The sequence below is a fragment of the Erythranthe guttata genome, chromosome 1 (assembly GCF_056151865.1).
Source record: "Erythranthe guttata isolate IM_541 chromosome 1, IM_541, whole genome shotgun sequence".
In the NCBI taxonomy this organism is placed as follows: Eukaryota; Viridiplantae; Streptophyta; class Magnoliopsida; order Lamiales; family Phrymaceae; genus Erythranthe; species Erythranthe guttata.
In genome coordinates, this window is record NC_142533.1 from 3701144 (window position 1) to 3724192 (window position 23049).

Sequence of the window (23049 nt, forward strand, 5' to 3'; positions counted from 1 at the left end):
AAAAAAATTAGGGAAAAGAAAAAAATTGAGTAAGAACATGGGACCTTGAATTTGGCTTTACAAAAGGAAGAAAGGTCAACCTATCCTCAATTCTCTTCCCACCGGCCCTTTTTAAAGTACGCGCCCCACAGCCCACAAGGAACAAACTTTTTAAAGTACGCACACCGCGGCGCAAGCTAGCAAGCGGCAGTCCTCCTCTGCTCTGCAGAAAAGCGGCTGAGCTGAGCTGAGCTGGCACAAGTGGAACTGTGGGCCGATGGGGACCAGGCCCAAATTGAAAAGGGCCCACATATTAAATGACGTGTAATTCTCTCATTGGCTGCTACTTGTATGAGTATAAAACGAAGAAGATCTCTCATATTGCGACTTGTGCCTTTGATTGCAAATCTTTGACAAGTATTTCCTGCCCAATCTTTAATTAAGTTCGTTTCTTATTTTCTTTTTCCCTCTTTTTTCTTATTATAAATATATATATAATAGTATAATATATATTTTATTATTATTTATTTATTTATTTCCCTTTTCATTTTTTTTTTGTCTTTTGCATTTTACTCGGGATTCTATTTGGTATCTTCTTGGATTGTCTTTTTTTCTAGATAAGAATATCAATAATAATAGAATAATAATAATAATATTTTTTTAAAAAAATAATCTAAGTTGATTATTAGTGTAAATTAAGACAAATCAGCTAAGATAAAGTCAAATTCCTAAGTTATTTTTACCACTTAACTATGTGAGCAGATTTTCTCTTATAGAGATTTATTTGCTACTTCGAAGTATGGAGAGAGCGAAGTTACGAGTTACATTGAAGAATGACAAGAGTGGAGATGAAATAATCAATTACTATATATATATATATATATTATGGCGAAAGTGAAATAACCCTACTATAAAGGAGTTCCGTCGTTGTAATAATTTACCCAAAACACTATTATATTTGAATTTATGATATAATTTCATGTCGAATGAAATGTTTTCAAAATAGGAACTATCGGGAAATTATCGGATAAATTTGAGCGTGTCGACTAGTATTTGTCACGCAAACGTAATTACACTACTCTCTTACAATTAATCCGAGACACGTGGCAATGACTATAGGCATAATGAAATGAGTATAATCTGAATGAGCGCAATTGAAGACAGCACAATATGAAAGAAAAAGACATATTTGCGTCTGTATGCGGCAAATTGGGATTGTGAATATATAGAGAGATCCTCTAATATATATTATGATAGCCCATCACAATTCAGAATCTCTCTCTCTCTCTCTCTCTCTCTCTCTACAAATGAGTATTGACCATGCATTAATATTTCTGGCTCATCAAATATTATCTGTATTTGCCACAAAAGTCTGCACAAGAATCGCCTTTCAAAATTTCCATGTTTCTTACAGCTATATATACGTATCTATGCATATGTAGCTAGTTTGATTTGACATCATCAATAACTAAAACACCAGCATTAAATTAAAAAAAATAAAAAAAAAAGAAAAAGAAAAAACAGCTAATAAAATGAAAGACAAGTTTTAGTCCTTCAGCTTGGCCACTTGGCCCAACCAGGTGTGTCTGAAATTTTTGAAATATTAACATAAGCTGTCATGCACTCATCGAGGGGTCGTTTATATATGTATTATAAAATTATAGAATTATATACATGTGATATGTATTCATTAATTTATATAATTTATAGGATAATTTGCTAGCACCATTCGATCTGGTGTTAAATTACGAAAAAAATTCCTTTTTTATATTTGCATAATTACATTTATGTTCTCCAGCAGGTGCTTGTAAGAACTCACTCGTGAGAGATACGAGAAGAGATTTTCCGTAATATCAAGTGAACGAATCATTCGTTTGGAACTTTGGGTAACTTTGGATCTTATTATTAGGCTTTTTTTTTTTTGATAATTCTTATTATTAGGCTATAGTTCAAGGATATTAGACCTAATTATAGATTCTTTCAATTTAATTTGGTCTCTCATGAATAGGGATTGACCAAATTTATCTAATGACTTAGCTAGCACAAATCATTAGTTTCATAATCAATTATTCGTTTAATTATCACTGATGAAGGATCGACGGTTCTTACGAGTTCGATCGACAGTCAAGAAAATGTACGGGACCAACTCTACCTAAAGTGAAACGGTGTTACGAACAATCCCACGTCGTTTAGTCCCTAAAAATGATATTCTTTTTATAAAATAATTTGTGTAAAATCGTACGAAAATCGGAAAATTTAGAATTTCAGACTTTCAGTATGTTTTGGAGTTTAAAAAAAACAATAGGTAAAACCGGCATCGGTTAACATGTTAGAACCGTCATTTTGATGGGTTAAGTGAATGGTTTTGCAAAATACTACATCCAGTGAAAATACATAAGATAATTTTGCAACTATTGATCTACATATAAAAATATTCGCACACATTTATATATATGATTATTCACGTAGATTAATGGCGTAAAACTACGTTACATCTCATAAACATTGAGAGGAAACAATCTTAAATGAGCCGTACACACCTCATAATGCTAATGGTACTCCGAGTCAACAGTTGACTAGACTATCCAAATCGTTGACCAAGAATGGGCCAAATTCCAATTTGGGTTTGTCTCTACACTAGTCAATAAGCCCACAACACTTGCATTACTAATTTAAATCACCAACTATGAAATTAATTAGAAATATTTTACCTATTTTGAATATTTGAGAAATTAATTTCAACCATAGAAAGACAACTTGGGGCTGGTCTTTCTGGGGGCAACACTTAACTTATTACAGAGGAACATATGACAAAAGCACAATTAATAAATTCTTGGCTCATATATAAGTAGGTCACATATTTTTTCTGGCATTTCTGCGAGGTACATACAACATATACATATATATATTTATGTGTATATATATATATATATATACATGGTTTAAAAAGAAAAGCTAAAGATTTTCTGATGCATGAGCAGTTTAATTAACTTGGTATTTTTGTCCAAATATATGTCACCTCTGGAATTCACAGCTCATCATAGGACCACTTTGGTGTTTTTATTTTTATGTAATATCAATTGTAACTGTCATTTAATAAAGTTCTTGTAATTTGAGCCTTTCACACACACACACACACACACCAAAGGGTAAAAACTCTCTCTCTCTCTCTCTCTCTCTCTCTCTCTCTGAGTTATTTTTTAGTGTAAGTATATATGGTATGCAAGTTGGAAGGCAAGTGGCAGAGATTTGCAGGAATATCTTTTAAGGGAAAGTTTGATGATTATATGAAGATATGGAGAGACATATGTAGCAAATAATAGGTTTTTATGTATGGATGGTGGATGCTTAGATAATACAAAATATTTTATAAATAAATAATTAATGTTCAGTATTTTGTAGCAAGAAATATATATATTTGTTTTTAGGGTTTTTGGAAACCCTAAAGTGATGCAAATAAGGGGTGTTTGGCTAATTTTATTTTAATTTAAACAAATAAAAATGATGCAAATATTGTTTAAGAAACCTGTTTTCTTGAAAATAAAGGTAAACGTCGAAATTAAAGAAAACCGCTATATAATTTTCCTTTCTCGACTAGTTTTAGATATATATTATTAGACGATATCATGTAGACAAAAAAGTGGGAATAAGCTCGTGATAAGAGCACTAATTTTTTTGTCTTGCAAATATATCCATCCATCAACATTTAATTGCATGCATGTAAAAACAATTCTCTCATATATACCAAAATTACCTTTAATTTTATGATTTAAACCCTAATTTAGTGCCAATTTCACCAATTAATCAATGTCGAACCCAATTTGTACATTCACCGATGTTGACCACCGCTGATGGGGGTTAATGTGTAGTATTTATTAAGTTCGAATATTATAGATGAAATTGAGGTAAATTATATATATTTGAGGGGTATTTTGGGCAAATGACAAGATAAAGGACTTTTTCCTATCACTAATTTTGATCTCGATCTCGATATATAGAAGTGCAAATAAGTTCTCCTCCTTGGAGTTATATATGCAATTCGCCCTAAAAATTATAAATTCCGGAAGCAAACAAAATAATATTGAATAAAAATTAAATGAAATTAAAAAAAAATTAATAAAATAGGTGGAGTAGTTATTAGGAAATGAGTATAGATTTACTAAAAATGGGCAAAGAGACAAAGACACGAGTAAAGGGTCCCAAAGAACATCACCTCACCTGGGATAATTTACGTCCTTCATTTTTCATTTTTGTGCTTCCCAAAATAAAATGTCGTCAAAGACAATATTATTTCTTCCTTTTCTGGAACTGGATATCATACTTTATTTCCTCTTCTTTAATTACATTTGGTATTTTTTTTTTAAATTTATACAATAAATTCTTTTACCTATTTTTAGATTTTCAACTTTTTCGGTATCTATTTTAATCAAAATTTGATCGATTTTGATCCGAATATTCTCGATTTTGGAATAATATATTTCAATCCGAATTCCGAAATTTCGAAATTAAAATGGATTGAAATTGGAATATGTATGAGACTCTGGTTTCTTATCCGATTTAAGTTCCGTAAATAATTCCAAATATTCCGATTTTTCTCTGAACATTACACTTAAATACCAATACTACTACGTATTTTCCTTTTTTAGGTGACAAGGTTGAAAATTTCCGAGTTCCGCCAGACATTTTCCGATTTTGGAACAATTTTTTCGTTTCGTTTTCCAAATTTCAGATTTTTTTGGACCGGAATTGTAATTAGTTTTTCACTGTCGAACAAAAATCGGAATTCTTTCAAGAGGGCTAAATCCGATCGGATCCGTCCGATTTACTCCCCTATGTCCATAACTCCAGACTCAATTTTATCTAGCTATTTTGAATTATTCGTTGTTTTATATTATCTGTTATTTTAGAATTTTAGTAATGATTTAATTATAATTTTCTCTTCTTAATTTTAATTAGTTGTGAGAAAATTAATGGAATAAAATGAATGAGATGAGTAATTTACTCACATTATATGATTTTTTTCTCGAACCCATGTATATATATTAAATTTTTTAACACATGCACGTCAGTTCAAAACCCACTTACTATAAAAATTTAATACACGTATTAAGAAAATTAATAAATATTTATAAAATCGAATTAAAATGTACAAATATGACTTAAAATATACATCGCTTTAATACTCCCTATCAATGTCTAAAATAAAATTTGATAAGTAACGAGGGCAAATTAGGAAAAGAACAATCATGAAAACATCATTTTAAATTTACCGTGACAAATAATATGACAAATTGAAGGTAGGCAAATCTGTTTTGATTAAGCACGTGGGATGTTTATTAATAAGCTAACCTGGGTTCATTCCATTTCATTCTTTTACCTAATTCATTACTTCGCAAGTCACGTGACCGTCGCACGTGCCTCCATTCAGACAAAATATTTACCCCAACCACAAACTACGTACGGCACCAGCCACCAAGCACATAAATAACGTGCTGCCGCCCGGCCGGCCAATGGTGTAATAACTCCGTTTCCTTCCGTCGCCGGAAAGTAATTGACATAAAAAAAAATAAAAAAAAAAAATCGCACCAATTAATATTTATTTTACCACAAAATTTATTTATATTACTTAATAAGGCACAAATTTTACATAAATACGACACGGCTGAAAAGATTAGTACAACTACATAGGAAAAATATATATAATATATATTATAATATTAAAATAAAAATAAAATACATCCCACTCTCAAAACTTTCGAAAATCAGCAAAATTTTAGCCGATTTTCATAATTTCCTAATAATTAAAACTCTCAGAGGGCAACAAGAGGATCCGACCCGAATAAGTCACCGCAGTCTTGAAAGAAATCATCCGTTTGCCAAGAGGGTGACCCGAATCCGAAATCCGTACTTGACCCGATAAGCATATCGTTGCTGCAGTAGTAATCGAACCCGAATATGTTGTCCGAGAAACCCGTTTCCGCAAACAAATCGGGTACCGGAACCGAGTTCAACTCGGTGAACAAATCGTCATTCGGAGGAAATATTGAGAAGTCTGAGAGACTCCGGTCGTCGTTCTCCTTTCCGGCGACGGCGTTGTCGGAGGAGGGGAAGAAGATGGAAGACGACTCGGCTTCGGCTTCGGCTTCGACTTCGGTCTCGGCTTGGGAGTCAGCCGCCGAGACGAAACGGAGTACGGACTTGGGGGATTTGGCATTGTTGTGAGACTCCTCGTCGGAGTTGTACTCGGAGCTTGTTTTGTTGTCCTTTGAAGGTGGGTTGGAAAAGTTAGTGAGCGCGTCTGGTCCACGCAGCTGGATGGCCGCGTGGTCGTAGACCATGGCAGCTTCCTCCGCCGTCTCGTAGGTGCCGAGCCACAGCCGCACACGGCGCTGGGGATCTCGAATCTCCGCCGCCCACTTCCCCCACGGCCTCTGGCGCACGCCGCGGAACTTCTTAACGGTGACGGCCGACTTGGGCACCTTGCTCTCCGCTTTCCCACCGCCGCCGCCGCTCTTCTTCCTCTTCAGCACGCTCACCGACGACGGGCGGCTGCTCTTCGCCGCGGCGGCGGCGCTGGCGCTCGTCGTGGCAACAGCTCCTCCACCGTCTTTGGTGCAGGGCTGGATTCTGACCTCGTTGATGAACCTCCTGACTCTCTGTCGTTTGCCGGAAAAAGCATCCTCCTCGTCGCCGGAGGAATCTGTGGCGTCGCCGTCGGTAACGGATATCCGTACAATCCTGGCTGGTATTTCCGCCGGAAAAACGTTTTTTCTACCGGAAATGGAATATTCCGGCCTGGAGACAACTGTGGTGTGGCTTACGTGTTCGGTGTATTTGACCCTTGTGCCGGACAACATGATTCTTTCTCGTAGATTTTTTAGCTTATGTTCTCAGATTCGCATTGAAAGCGAAAAGGGAGGAGGGAATATATGTAAGAGCGAGCGTGAAAGAAGGCTGAAATAAAGAGAGATTCTCCAAGAATAAAGAGAGAGAAAGCAGAGCAACGTTAAAGAAACATACAGAGAGAAAAAGGGAAATAAAAATCTCGGATAAAGAAGAGAGATAAAGCGAACCAGAGAGAGAGAGAGAGATTAGAGAGAGAAAGTAAACAAAGAGAGGAGACAAAGCAGTTGCAGAAGCCGGAAAAAGGAAATGAAAACCGGGTATCGATGAACAGAGAGTAAAAAAAACCCAGATGGAAACTTGGATTCTTTTCTTATGGGGAGGAGGGAGAGAGTACTGAAGTAAGTGACTGGGTGGTGGTGGTGTTTATATCTTTTTCAGTAGAGAGAGAAAGTACTGAAGATAGAGAAAGTGTTTGTGTGTTTTAGAGAGAGAAATGGTGAAGACCGAATAATGTGTTCTGAATCCCACTCTTTTATAGGGTCCGATTTGCTCAAACACATAATACTGAGGACTAATCACTAAAATATCTAAAAAAGTTTTCCATTTATTTTCTTTTCTATAAATTCCCACTCTTTTTTTTTTTTTTTTTTTTTCTGAAAGCGTTTTAATTAATTAATATCGGTATAATTATCATCATTATATTTGGGATTATTTCTTTTTAAACGAGCCGCCGCATCTAATGGGCACCTGGGTGATTGACACGTGTACCAATTGGACCCATATCACGGACGGGGTAATCTTGAAAATAGCCACACCAATGTGGTTTCTTTTTTTTTTTTTAGAATAATCATTTTTTTTCCATTTCTACACATAAAATTTAAATATTCATATTTATTTCACAAAATTATTGACTAACATTCACAAAAATATATATATATATATATAAATGATGAAAGAAAATTTGAACTTAGGGTTTTTACTGCTGTAAAAAAAAATATTTTTTACATTTAAACTATTTTCACTATCTTGAAATATGTGTATGAGTTGTTTTATTTTATTAATTAAAAAAAATATATGTTTATGAGTTTGTCACGTGACAGGGAGGGGACGGTTCCGTTAAATTGGTCAGTCAAATGACCGACCGAGTGCTATGCTTCTTGCTCAATCTTTGACTGAGAAGATTTTTTATTTTATTATTATTATTTTTTTTTAATTTTAACTGCGCGTGGTTAATAATTAGGTCGTAATTAGCTTTTTCCTAATCATTCTGTTAGAGTTCACTAATGAAGGGACTTTCTAGTCATTTTGTTTTCAGATTTTGGCGCCTATATTTTGTGGATGATGACTGCTGACTCATCCAGTTTTTACCCTTTCTCACAAGAAACACGTTATTTATTATCTTTTGTTATTTATTTATGTTTCACATTTTATTTCTATAATATATCAATAAAATCACCAATTTCTAAATCAACATTTATTATTGAAATAAGATATATAATCATATTATATTTGATAGTATAACCTTTCAACCACCATGCTACTTTATATACTACATTATTAATAACTGCGTTTAAATAATAATTTTTTCTGGTCTCAACTAACTGAAACATATTTACTTAGGAAAAATTAAAAAAAAAAATGTCACACGAAATTGTAAATTGTTGTAACAAGGGAATTAATTAATTCTCACACTATATGCATGACTCATTTATGTAATAAATAAATATATTGGAAACATCTAAATGTCAGCTATTGAAAATGAAAGAACATAAAGGCTTCACTATTTATTGCGAACCTATAGCATTTACATTTTTTCACATAATAATAAGTAATAAATTTAATTATATAATAATATGTGTAAATATATATATAAGTGAAAGGTCGAGAAATGAATTTTGAACTTCACTCTTTAGGTGTTCACAATTATTACATGAGTTAATGTTTTTAGAGTTCACAATTAATATCTACAGTCATAAGCATTTAGTATGCACCAAGATTTTGGGTGTCTTCCATCAATGATTATTTCAACTTGTGGTAATAATAGTAGATTTGGTAAAATCTCGTTAATTTAATACTCAATTAATTAATAATATAATTTTAATAATATTTTTTACCCATCCCTAATTTATTAATTTATAGAAGTTTAGCTGTGTTGCATTTTCTATTTGTCTAAGACTTTCATGTAAAGTGTAAGTACCACAATAATAAGTATTTCCAAATATAAAATATGCTACATACATAGTGTAGAATAATGTAAAATACCATGTAAGATATATAAAATTACGGCCGGGCATGAATCAATTTTATCGCCCAATGACTCACTTATGATCCATTTTTTTGCCGATAATCAATAATTACCGACGCATATAATTGTGGAGGTAAATTTAACGATCCATATATAAATGGGTCGGTCGGTATTTTTCAGTTTACTCAAAAGTCGATTGGTCACGTAATATTGATCAACCGACTTTATTAATAATTTTTTTATTATAAATATTTAATCATAATTCTTATTTTCTTAACGTTAAAATAGTATATAAAAGAAGTTAAAACTCAAAAACAATAGCACAAGATTCAAACTCATTATCCGGCCCATAATGGTTGCGGTTTTTTCAGTTTTCTGTAAAACTGGGTGGTCGGTCGGTTAGGTAATTGACCGATAATTATCCGACCCGACACATGCCCAACCCTATATAAAATTGTAATAGAAGATTCAAACTCGGAATAGAAAAATATATTTCATTTTATAGTTGAACATATTAAATAAGGAATGTGAGAAAAAAAATTAGAAACTAATCTACTAAATAAAACGAATATATATATATATATATATATATATATATATATATATATATATATATATATATATACTATACATGAGCGACAGCAAAATTGCAAGAAACATGTCTCAGTATACGGAGCAGTGGAAACAAATTTCAAGGGGTAGAACAGTAAATTTGTGTTAATTATAGAAATAAATATGGGCCGGCCCAAGGATATCGGGTCGGTTTAGACTCAATGTATCAAACAAAAGAAGCCGCCTTTACCTTTCTTCGGCCGATATTTACAATTTGATTGAATTAAATAATCAAACATTTTTAAATAATCATAAAAAAATAATTAAATAATCATCTGTATGACGACTTGTTCTATATTTACAATGTTTTGAAAACTTGACGGGAGGTTGACTCGGAAAAGCTACTAGATTATGGTTGGACCGGTTCAATCGGAATCCTGTGATATTTTTATTTTTATTTTATAATTATTTATACATAATTTATATAGTAAAGAAATTACATTTTCTTTCACACCCATTAACTAATAACTCATTTTCAATTAAAGCCTAAATCAAACTTATTATTCTTTTAAAGTCGCAATATATCAACATACATGTCACACCGAATCATTTCAAATATTATAGAAATTTTAATTAAAAAAAATATGTCTTTCAATTTCAAAAAAAAAACATATTATGATTTTTTTTCTTCAGTTGTGCAGTTAAAAAAACTTCGTTTCGGCCATTTTATTTTTTTATTTGATTAAAAAACACAATTTTGAGCTAAGAACCTGATTATCTGTCAGGACCGGACAAAGTAATGGGTTACGATTTAATCGATTCAACCGGCCGGTCTGATTCGAGTTTCAAAACACCACTATTTATGCAATATATACGGACTACTATTATTAAAAGTTGACAAAATTGTAGGTTACTATCTTTAGTAACTAAGCACACTTGCTACATTATTTCATAACTCTATAATTCACATAGCCGTATTATTTTCTTGGGTTGATATCAAATAATTGCTTCATCGCAATAAAGTTTATTTAATTTCAATGATTTACCATATATTGTGGTTGGTTAATTGAAACCGTGTATCAAATATTGAATATTGCGATCCACTCATTTCAAATTAATTATTGTTTGAATTACAAAAATAAATGTTTCATATTATATTTTTTAATTTAAGAATTTTACGAGCACGATTATAAATTTAATACAGTAAAATATATATATATATATATATATATATATATAAATCATAGATGCCAAATTATGTCTTTATACATGTCCTATTTCACAAGAACTAAATACTGCCAAATTGTAACATGAAAAAGCTATATAATTGAATTAATCATTAAATTTGATTTCCACTCATTCAGGAGCAAATAATAAATAAATAAACACTGTTTATCCAAACAAAGTTGCATAATAAGTTGATTAACAAAATTGTCTTTATGTATTAAAGGGCCTTTATTTTTCTATTATAATATTTAAATGTTCTTCATTACAGGTTATCACGTTTTCGTTAGGTGTTGTTTGGTTGGTCTACGTTATGCAAAAGCACTTAATTAAATCTTATTAGGTGTCAAGGAATGATTAGTTGTTAAGCTCTAATCATTTAATTATAATTAATTTGTCTTAAATTGAGAATTATGAAAAAAACAAATAGAAAAACTCTAATCATATGCCGATTTGTACTTTGGTTAATTTGGACTACGCTCTATCAGTTTGTGTTTAGACAATTATTTTTTGTTTTGTCCATAATTTGGCTAAAGTTAAATTTTGTCATGATTATAATTGCTAATTCATTGGGCATCTTGGAATTTATAAATCACTTGACAATTCTCCCTCCATATAGAGTTTACGTTCTTGTTTTAAAATAAAAATTTAAGGTTTAATAAAATCATTATATAACTAAATTTTATTTATTTTTTATTGAAACAAATAAACTGATTGGTCGGGTATCATCGGTCAGCTGACCATTTAAGATTTCAAATTTGTACAAGTTTGTTTAAACTATAGATCCAAATTAAATTTAATGGATTAGTTGTCAGGTAAAAACCGACTCATGCACACTTGTATTCTATTTCTTTGAGAGTTTCAAGTGATCAGCAATTGAAGTTTAAATCAATTGCTCGTTTAGCTATACTTATTTTAAACAGCTGATAAGCTCTTATGTGTGATAAGTTGTTTTAAGAGCTGATAACATGTTACGTCTTGTTTTTTTAGAATTAATTTTTGAAAGGATCTTCAGCGATACACTTTTTGAGTTTTTGAGATCTTCTTTTAAAAAAATATTACAAAACACTTTAGAAGAATTAATAAGCTCTCAAAATATCTTATAAGCTGTTTTTAACAACTTATAAGCCGCCTCTAATAGTGAAAGTGAATGGCAGTTTGCGAAGAAAAGACTGCAGGTCGAACTTTGTGCAACATTCTTTAGTCTCGCAACAAGTTAAACATGCACAAACAAATACATAACTTCATTTCAATGGTCAATTCCCTTTTCACAAATTACATTTAAAAAAAGAAAAAAATTGTCAAAGGGTTGGTCTTTATAGGGAATCGAGGACAAAATCTCAGCAAATTTTTACTTTCAAAAATATATAATTAAGAGAGAAAAATACAAAATAAATACATATTTATAACCTTTTATATTTAATTAAATTAATTTTACTTCAATTTTTTTAGCTAAGTTAAATTATTTTTTGTAATGCCGGTTTGCACTGAGATTGTACCCGACCAATTACCAACAAATTCGCTTCATTAGCTAGAGACAAATCATTAACTTTATCATTATTGAAAATAATTAAATATTAAACACATATGCCAATAAAATCTTGGATTTATTAGGAGATGAGAAATTGTTAAAGAAAGACCCTATAGAGACTCATTTAGTTTTTAGTGTAAATAATACAAGAGACATAAATACACTAGACTAACCATATGTGATAAACACAACATAACGATCGTTTGGTAAGTGGATTCGAACCGTGGTCAATTGACTGCTAGATCATCACTTGCGAGACAACTCGTTTAGTTTCGTTGATAAAAAAAAAAAAAAGGCTCGTATTAAGGGGTCACCAATTACTCATTGTGTTAAATTTAAGTGTTTCTTTAGCTATAAAATTACAAAAATTCCCTCATGTTTGGTAATTACAACCACCTATCAACTAAGAATTTTCTTACGTGTCAAATTCAACATAATCATCTATATTCCGTGGAATGTTTTCTAGTTTGTGATCGTGTTGTGCAAAGTCTAGTATTTATAAGTCAATAGACACATCTTATAATCACCTTGTTTTAAAATGTGGAGCTCAAATGAGATAAAACGGGTACAAATTGGAGAATATTCCACTTAATTTAGAAGATTCTTTAAATTTACAACTACAAAAGTAGACAATTATGAATATTTATAATTGAGGAGGGTGATTGTAATTATCTAAAGATAATAATGAATTTTTTTGTGTAATTTCTAAGGCACACAAAAAAAAGTTTTAAATTAGTATTAATATTAATAAATGGAGTTGTGCCAGATAACAACGTGAAAGCAAACATGGACTTAACGACAATACACCAAACTACATTCGAATCGACAAAATGCTCCACAGCCTTTTCTTTATTTTTTCACTAATTACGAAATTCCTATTTATTTATTTTATTTACAAGTTGATGACCTTTCATTTTAATTAATTAATTAATTAGTTTATTTATTTACAAGTCCCCTTAAAAATTGTGATGCTACAAGTCAATGGTCATCAACCCCAAGATGACAACACTGACTGCTTTGAGCCACAAAATGTATATACATATATATAAATATAATATTTTTAATATATTTCAACATTTTATTACTCATGCAAATTTATTCAATTCATGCAAAAAAAAAAAAAAAAAGAAGAAGAAATGCTTAATAACTCATATTTATTGCAGGTCCCTATTTTCCTTTGGAATTAAATTCGTTACACCAATCTTGGATATGCATTAAGAATAATTCTTGCATTCAGTGTTAAATATTTATCAAAATTTATACAATAATTAATAATTTCATCCCTCAATATTATAATTAATTTAATTCTGAAATTTCTGCAGCCCGCCAAACTGGGGAAATGTGGAGTCACATGGCGTCCCTCGTTTTTCAAGAATCCAATTTTAATTTATTTTTTTCTCAATAAACCATGCATTTATAATTTTAAATACTTATAATCTTTAAATATTTCAGCAATTAAAAACTGAGTTTGATTTCTCGACGTGCAGGCAACACCTTGGGCATTACTTCTGCCTTTTCGGCCGTAATTTAAGAGAGCAAATTAGCACGGTATTATTTTAAATTAGCACGAACTAAAAAATAATTTTTAATTAAGAAATTAATCATACATATATTTTAATTTTTCGGCTCAAGAAATTAAGGTATGAGTGAATAGTGATAATAGAATAATAAATTGCAGATAATGAACTATAGTTTCAAACCAGTGCATACTTTCTTGACCGTTGATCTTCAACGGTTCGATAATCACGACCGTTGATTTTCTTTTTCTTAAGAAACCCAACGATCGAGTGTCGGTCAACTAAGCAACTAATCGACTGTCCGACAACTTTATATATGTGAACTCTAAAACGATCCTTAATTGTGATTTTGGTTTCGATTTTGGATCATGGTAGAATTGACCATGGACCGAATTCGAACCGCGTCTGATTGACCGAAGCGGTAGACATATCTAATTATAGGGTTCGAGAAATTTTATTTAAATTAAGTAAATATAAATATAAATAAGAAAGCAGTTGCGGCTGACGCAAAGAACAAGCAGACCGTACGGGGCATGTCTGGAAAGTTGATGACAAAATTAAATTTAAAATTGGACCCTCTTTTGTGCCTTATTATTATTTTCACTCCTTTTTACTAATAGAGTCCCATTCCCACGCTCACCTATCTGGCACGTGCTCCACGTGACGTCAACGTGGATCCTACGCGGATTCAATTGGAATTTCCACTTTCTTCCATGGGTAAATTTGTCTAACTATTAACTTTAAATTTATTTCTTATTATTATTTTTTTTTATTTTTTTTATATATATTCTTTCTCTACTCGGATAGTCCGATTACTATAATAGATTATTAGTTAATGGTTTTATGTGGTAAATTAAACATTATTTGACTTTCATGCATACACACATCAATCAAGTGCATAAACCAGCTGGTTAAGGTTAATTACTAACTATTATTTTAATCATTTAAATAAAACTAATCAAGTTTAAAAAAAAAATTACACTTACTTAACAGCTAATTTGCTGCACTAAGGCAAAATGAACATGGCATGACCAGTCCAACACCTTTGACTTCAATTATGTCTTCAAATTTTTAATATTCCTCTTTATATGTATTTTTTATTCATAGTCTTTAAATCTTTTTTATTTATAAATTAAAAGGCCTAATTTATATATACAATTATATATATACACCACTCGTGTGCACGATTTCGTTGCCGTATCTATCAATCTATCTTACATAAATTCGTATCTATCTATATCTATCTAGCTTCATATATGTTATATTCTGAATAGGGCTGGTTTGCACGTGCCGTGTAATTCAAATCAATATATAACATAGTTCAAAGATGCTCAAACTCACACATATATATACACATAAAGTAGAGAGATACATACATGCATAAACAATATTTAAATCGAAGTTATTTAAATTAAACACGTACAACTTGTAGTAATTAATTAGAAGTTAATTAAGGTTAAATGAAACAAGTATTCCAAATAGAAAGGTGTTAAGACATCAAAAGACATGGGTCACATTATCCCATAAAAACAAAAGCTGTTAGTTAATTAAAAGAAGATTACAACTAAGCTTCATTTGCTCTAACCCTTTTTTTTTTTCTTCTTTTTATTGGGAACAAAAATTACAAAAAATTTAATCCGTTTTTTACGGATTAAGAAAGATAATTAATGATCTAATACCGATGTCTTCACGTTCTTGCGTTGATTCCTTGTACGAATTATATATATTTGCATCCAAGTCCTCTTTCTTCTTGTTGATTGAAAAATAATCTGCAGTCACTCGAAATGCACTGAATAAATCATGTAAATAAATAAATCTGCAATAACTCGCAAGTTAATACAAACCAGATTAAGATATGTGACGAATTCGAACTAAATTGACAAGGGACCAAAGCATATATAAACCTAGCTCCAAATTAAATTACACGAGACAAATAAGTCATATAATAGTATTTATATGTAAATATGCATTATGCATGCATGCACCTAGATTATTTAAGTTGAATTTGCACGGTTGTAATAATACCAATTATAGCTAGCAACTAATTATAAATACATATTAATTAAAAAAAGGAAAAAAGGGACCACAAATTAAATGTTATGATAATATGTTCAGAACTGATCATATAATATATAGCTTTTAATTAATTTAATTTATAGCAGCTAAGATTTTTGTCAGAAATGCTGGGATTATTGCCTCTAGCTAGTAGCTAGGTTCTTTATTTTTCAATTTATATATACCTTAATATTTTGTGTGACTCACCTTTTAGAGTGCACGAAAAGGTGAATTAATAATAAATAAATAAATAAATTAAAAAGAATTAAGCAGTGCAAATATTTAATTTTAAAAGTGCAGGAATTGAGAGCGAAATGGCGAAGACATGCAGCAGTAATGGGAAACTCATGCTCATATATTATTATTATTATTATTATTATTATTATTATTATGCCTTGGAATTATATATATATATATATATATATATATATATATATATATATATATATATATATATATATATATATATATATATATATATATATATATATATATATGACAACTACCTTTTATTACCAGCATGCAGCAGACCTATGAACTTATATAATATACATCTATACAAATTTATATAGTAATTCTCTACTTAGAGGGTTTTAGGGCTTTAATTTTGTACAAAAAAAAAATTAAATGTTGGGTAAATTACACCCACACCCTTAAGGTATGCTAAAATAACTTTAAGGTCCCTGTGGTATCGGTAATTACATTTACCCCCCTCAAACATTGTTAGAAACTCTAACGGGATAATGCATTGGATACGTTATTCCGATATAGTTCTGACGGACTATTAATTTCAAGAACACTATCGGAATAACGTATCCAATGCATTATCACGATAGAGTTTCTAACAATACTTGAGGGGGTAATTGTAATTACTGATATCACGGGGACCTTAAAGTTATTTTAACATATTTCGGGAGTGTAGGTGTAATTTACCCTTAAATGTTTTCATCCCCACTAGCAAACCCGGTTTGGGTTACAAAAAACCCGGTCGGTGTTAGGTTTACGTGGCGGGTTATTTTGGTGGCACGTGTTTGGTAAATTAAAAAAAAATAATTTCACCGACGGTGGATGTAATAAATGATAGGGAGTATGTATGTGTGTGATATTGAAAGGACAGCATTAAAGTTTTTTGTCTGGGATTTTATATTTTCCCCTTTAAAAATCTTTGTTTCAACCCACACCACTTAATGACAAATTATTTGGAATTTATTCGTTAGATAATTTACAAGTTTAAATATTTATTACAATGGAATTATTTAATTAAGCGCTGTCAAAAAAATTTATAATTAAGTATTAAAAGAACTAGTAATGGATACTTCAATAAATTAAAATTAAATTCATTTACTTTGTAATTAATATTAGCCATTCAATAAATTATTGGTGACCTTACAATATCTTTTAGTAAATTAATATTGAATACTTCAATTTGTACAAATTAAATTCATCAGATCTTCACATTGTTAAGTGAAATGCATTTACGTACAATTTATTTGAAAACCCAAATTTGCGCAGCCCAATAATAGTAATAATTATAAATATTATTATTAATGTTTTTTAAATAGAGCCCATCAACGCAGGACAAAACCCAAATGTATATTCGGCCCATTAGTTATTAAACTGGGTTAAAGAAAAAGCCTTTTTACCCAAATTCAAAACTAATCGAATTTTAAACTAATCGAATTTTAAAGGCACGACTTCATTTTATAGGGTAAATTACGACCACCCCTGATGTATGGTTAAATTACGAAACCCTCCCTTCTGTTTGGATAATTACAACTATCCCCTCAACTATAAATTTGTTTACACGTCCACTTTTGCGGTTCAAATTCAGTGGAATCTTCTAGATTATATGGAATATTATCACTTTTGTATTCATTTGATCCCATTCGAGCTCCACATTTTGAAGCAAGATGTGTTTTTTGGCTTGCATATATCAGATTGTGCTGCATCACAAACTGCATTTTTACACAAAACAAGTACAAATTGGATCACATTCCACGGAATCTAAATGATTATGTTGAATTTGACACCATAAGGCTGGAGATGTAAGAAGATTCATAATTGAGAGGATAAATGTAGTTACCCAAACGAGAGGGGATATTTCGTAATTTGATCATACCTTAAGGGGCGGTTGTAATTTACCCTTTTATATATCATATATAGATTTCGTTGGGTACAAGAGAATTGAAATGTATGAGCTACAATCTATATAATTCATAATTATAATTGGTCTTTGAGATGCTACACCTGGTGAAATACACCGGGTATTTATTAACCGTTGGTATGGTGAAATAACTTTCCACTAAGCACACATACACATAGGTATACGTGTTTGTGTGTGTGTGTGTGTGTGATTGTGTGCAGAACTGCAAATCAACGGTTAATAATCACCCGGTGTATTTCACCGAGTGTGGCATAAAACAAACTAATTATAAGTTGTTAATTATTGATAACTAGACAAATGTAAGAACAACATGAATATCATTCATTACATGAAAATTCAATAATGAAAAAAAAAAACACATACACACAATACACGTGCATATATAATATGCATTCAAGAGATATGATATTAAAAATAACAAACAATTAATCTATTCTGTTCTTACCTTAAAAAAAACTACATCCTTTGCCTCTAGGGTCCACCAAGGTGGTGAACCAAACAAACCCCCAAACCCCACTCACGCGCCGACGTGTGAAATGTCCGAAACACCCTCAACTTTCCGTACACCCTCGATCATCCTCGCCACATCAGCCATCTTTGGCCGCCGGTCCGCCGCCCTTACCACGCACCCCATCGCAATCTGCAGCATCTCCACCAGCTCCTCCTCGATATTCGGACACCTCAGCAGCTCCACGTCGAAAACCTCCGCGGTCCACTCTTCTCTCACAACCGAGTGGACCCACCTCACCAAATTCACGATCTCGTCTCCACCGTTGATCGTGTGGACGGGCGATTTGCCCGTCAGAAGCTCGAGCAGTATCACACCGAAGCTGTACACATCGGAGGGTTGCGTGGCTTTGCGTGTATCCACCACCTCCGGTGCGCGATAGCCCGCGGCACGGGCTACCGGTGGGGCTAACGCGCTCATTATTGCGGAAAGGGCGATATCGGAAATGCAGCCGAGTTGTCGGGAGTTTAGAAATACGTTTGATGATTTGATATTTCCGTGGACTAATTTACCCCCGTTTTCTTCGTGGATGCGTGCTATGCCCTTTGATGCACCGATGGCTATGTTTAGACGGGTTTCCCAATTTAGAGGTGTTCGATTTTCTCCTCGTTTTCCTGTCAGGTTGAACGGAAGTCGTGAGTTTAAATAAGTAAGTGCTGTTTAAGGTAAACATAAACAGATCAAGAAACCTAATAAATAGCCTTCTTTTTAATGCGAAAGCCCGAAAAATAGTTGCCCCTTACAAACGTTGAAGAACGATAAATTAGTTCTCTACAAATTAATCAGCTTGAACAATCAACAATGAAGGCCGTAAAATTGGTTATATAGAAAATCAATTTCGTCTTTGAATTCCGAAGTGACATTTAATTTCGGAAAAAAAATAATTGGTGAAATAATCAGTTAACAACATGATGAAACTAACATCTAAAAGGTTCGTGTTTAAGACCATAATTCACTAAACATTTAGTCCAAAAAATCCGATTTTTTTTCGAAGTGGAGGATTGAAACAAATAATTGATCTGCTTAAACAGCCAAGCAACAAGTGGTTTCTTCAGCAATAATTGAAGCGAGATATACGGCTTTTGGCAAACAAGAATCAAACGAAAAACGGCAAAAATCATTTTAGTTAACGAGTAAATCAAAAGAATTAGAGACAAAAAAACATCACATTAATTATTGTGTCACAAGTCACATTTGATTTATATAGGTAGGTTCGAAAGGCAAGTGAAGTGGACCATGTTTAATTAACATGGAATATTTTCTTTATCTTAAAACACATCACCAATAATGTAATCATAAACGAAATAATACTAACATTTTCGACTAATTGTATTTACAATACTAAAGATCAATCGAAAGTGCTCTACCCCACAACCCGTTTTTCGTATAATAAACAATGTATAATTTCAATAAATGCTTAAGATTAATTATACGAAGAAAAAAAAAAACATACCGTGTAAGAGAGAAGCGACACTTCCTTGACTGAAGTAATCGTAAACAATAAGCTTCTCGTCTTTGCTGTAATAATAAGCCCTAAGCTCGACCACGTTCTCGTGTTTAATACTTCCGATTAAATCCATTTGCTGCTCGAAATCCCGTTTTCCGACACTGACATCTTTCAACCTCTTCACCACCACATTTGTAGCATCTTCCATTATCGCCTTATAAGCAGTTCCGAAAGTACCCTTCCCCAAAACTTCAGCAGAAGCCCTCAATAAATCCTCCAAATCGAACGCATAGTTACACCCCTCGAAGAAAACCAACTTATTACTCGCATCTTGGCTTCGAGAAATCGCTTTCTCGGGCGACATATTCCCCTTCTCCAATTTCCCGGAAAAACCCTCAACCGTTTTCGTTCGCAGAACGCAAACGAGCAATAGAAAACCGAAACCGAGAAGACCAAGAAACGAACTAGCTATGACTATTCCGAGCAAAGCCCGTTCGCTCAATTTCCCGTTTCTCGAACCGTGTTCGTGCGGAGCTAAAACGATAGGCGAACTAACGAACGTGTAATCCAACAAAGACTCGTTATTACCGTAAAACGCAGACTTCGGAAACCTACGAAGCGATTGAGGCACACTACCGACAAGGTTATTGTTGGACAAATCAAGAAGCTGCAAATTCGGTGAGTTCAAATCGGGCACCTCACCGGAGAGTGAGTTGTTAGCAAGATTAAGTGCAATGAGCCGACTCAAACCCGACAACGACGGAGGGACGCTACCGTTGAACCGGTTACCGGACAAGTTAACTATGGTTAAGTTCTTCCAAACAGAGAAGTCTAGAGGTAAATTGCCGGAGAAATTGTTGTGCTGAAGATAAATAAAGGTTAGGTTTTTAAGGTTACCGAAATCGAGAGGGAAGGAGCCGTTAATATCGTTGGATCTGAGGCTCAAGATCTGCAATGCCGATAACCGGGTCAGGGTATTATCCGGAATGGGTCCCTGAAACCCGAACCCGGGTAGCCGGACCGAGGTTACTCTGCTCCCATCTTCGCTGCAGGTGATTCCGGTCCAGTTCTTGCAGACCGGGAGCTGCGAGTTCCAGTTCAAAGGCCGCGAATGGCGGAGGTTGTAAGAGAAGTCGAGCAGTGCTTGCTTGTCGGTTTCGAGAAGGGTTTCTTCTGCTCCGGCGAGGCTGCTGCGGTGGGTTTGTGACAGGAGGAGTAAAACTCCGGCCAAGAAATGGAGCTTCTCCATTAATTCAAGACTGGGTTTTTATCTTTCTTTCTTCTTTGTTGGTTGGCTATGGAGTATTTATTATTATTTTGAACTAGTAGTTGTACATAATTCAAATTAAAGAAGGGATCTTTTTTCTGGAACAAAAGGTGAGAGACAAAATATATATAGACATTTTATTACATATCAAAAGGGAGAAAGATTTGAAGGGTCCGAGAATGGTGTCTGTCTGAAGGGAAAAAGGTAAGAGTGTGAGATTCTTGAAATGGGCTTTCGAAATGGAGCTACCAGATTTTGAATTGGGTCGGATTCGGGTCAAAAAGGTGTGATTTTTTCTTTTTTTGTAAAGGAAAGCACACAAGAAAGCAGAAGCAGAAGCAGAAGCAGAAGCAGAAGGTTTTCTTTTTGTTCTTTATTACACTGTGCTTTTGGGTTGAGTGCAAGAACACCAATAACCATAGAACTAGGAATTCTTTCCCCTTTTTTTTTAATAAATTTTTTTTTTTAATAATTTTTTTTTTTATTTATGTATTATTTTATTTTATAGGGAAACAAGAAGTTAAGTACAGCTAGTGTACAATTTTTCTCTAGAGAATTGAGCAATTTGGTGTGGGGGAAACAAAACAAAGAAAGATCCAAGAATAAGGTTTAAAAAAAAATTGTGGGGATTCTTTATTTCTATACCTTTCAACCTTTTGTTATGTATCTTTATTCGAAATTTATTTTTTTCAAAATCGAATTTGCAAGAATGAAGTTCGATAATCTCGATTTTATATACCGTCAAAAGGTTTTTAATCGAGTTAATTGCAAAAAAAAAAAAAAAAAAAAAAAAAAAACCACCTTGAGCTATTTTGATTTACTAAAACAAAATTTTAAATATTTAAATTTGGAGCAATCAATTTTTCATGAATGATTTTTAGTATAAAATAAGTATTAATTTGTCCAAAGTAATTTATTTGTTTTGTTTAGGAACATTAGCATATGATGGACAGGTATGAGATAGTGAGTGATGAGTACTGCAAGAAAGGACCAGCAAATTTATGAATAATATCCTTTTTTTTATTTATTATTTTATTTATTTATTTATTAATTTTTTATATGTATAATTGTTTGAATTATATCCGTATCATTTGTAGGGTAAGCTACAAATATACCGAGTGGGGACTCTACGTACGTGCTATATCATAATCATTATTTTCTATTTTTTATACATATAAAAATATTAAAATAATAAATTAGAAAAAAAAAAAAGGGGAGAAAAATAATCATCATTTTTCTAATAGTGGCATAGAGACTTTGATTCGTTACCATACAAAATTGGGAAGTGATTTTTCCACTTTTGGATGTCACTCATGCCAATTGCCATGACCTTAATTCACTTGGCCACATAAAATTAGATGGTTTATTTAATGCTACATTCGATGAAGTTTAATGTGTAAAAATATCTCATCATATACGTGTATAGATAACTATTCATTCTGCAAATATATGTATGTATTTGTAGCAATTACGGGTGGAAGTCAGACGGAATAGAGCAAAATAGTGTGGAAAACTAATTCCAATTATGTTTGGAACGTAATTGGAAAAAAACGAAGATCTAAATTTCATAAATTGGAATGTAAAAACGTGTTCCAAAATTGGATTTTTTTATCGGAATTGGCAAAATTCGAAAAATTCCAAGCTATAGTCCCCTAAAGCATCAAATGCATAAAAAAAAATCATATCTCAAGTGTAGTTTACGGGGAAATTATAT

At 32.3% G+C, this 23049-nt stretch overlaps 2 protein-coding genes across 2 annotated transcripts; both read right to left on the reverse strand.

Moving 5' to 3' along the window:
* Positions 1 to 5696: 5696 nt before the first annotated feature.
* Positions 5697 to 7346, reverse strand: LOC105973825 (ethylene-responsive transcription factor CRF2). Its single transcript, XM_012998877.2, has one exon. The coding sequence runs from the start codon at positions 6834 to 6836 to the stop codon at positions 5790 to 5792; it is 1047 nt and encodes a 348-aa protein (XP_012854331.2). The 5' UTR covers positions 6837 to 7346; the 3' UTR covers positions 5697 to 5789.
* Positions 7347 to 18378: 11032 nt separating this feature from the next.
* Positions 18379 to 21833, reverse strand: LOC105973772 (Leucine-rich repeat protein kinase family protein). Its single transcript, XM_012998816.2, has 2 exons — positions 20075 to 21833; positions 18379 to 19235 (listed from the first exon to the last, which is right to left on the reverse strand). The coding sequence occupies exons 1-2, from the start codon at positions 21315 to 21317 to the stop codon at positions 18631 to 18633; spliced, it is 1848 nt and encodes a 615-aa protein (XP_012854270.2). The 5' UTR covers positions 21318 to 21833; the 3' UTR covers positions 18379 to 18630.
* Between the last annotated feature and the right edge of the window lie 1216 nt (positions 21834 to 23049).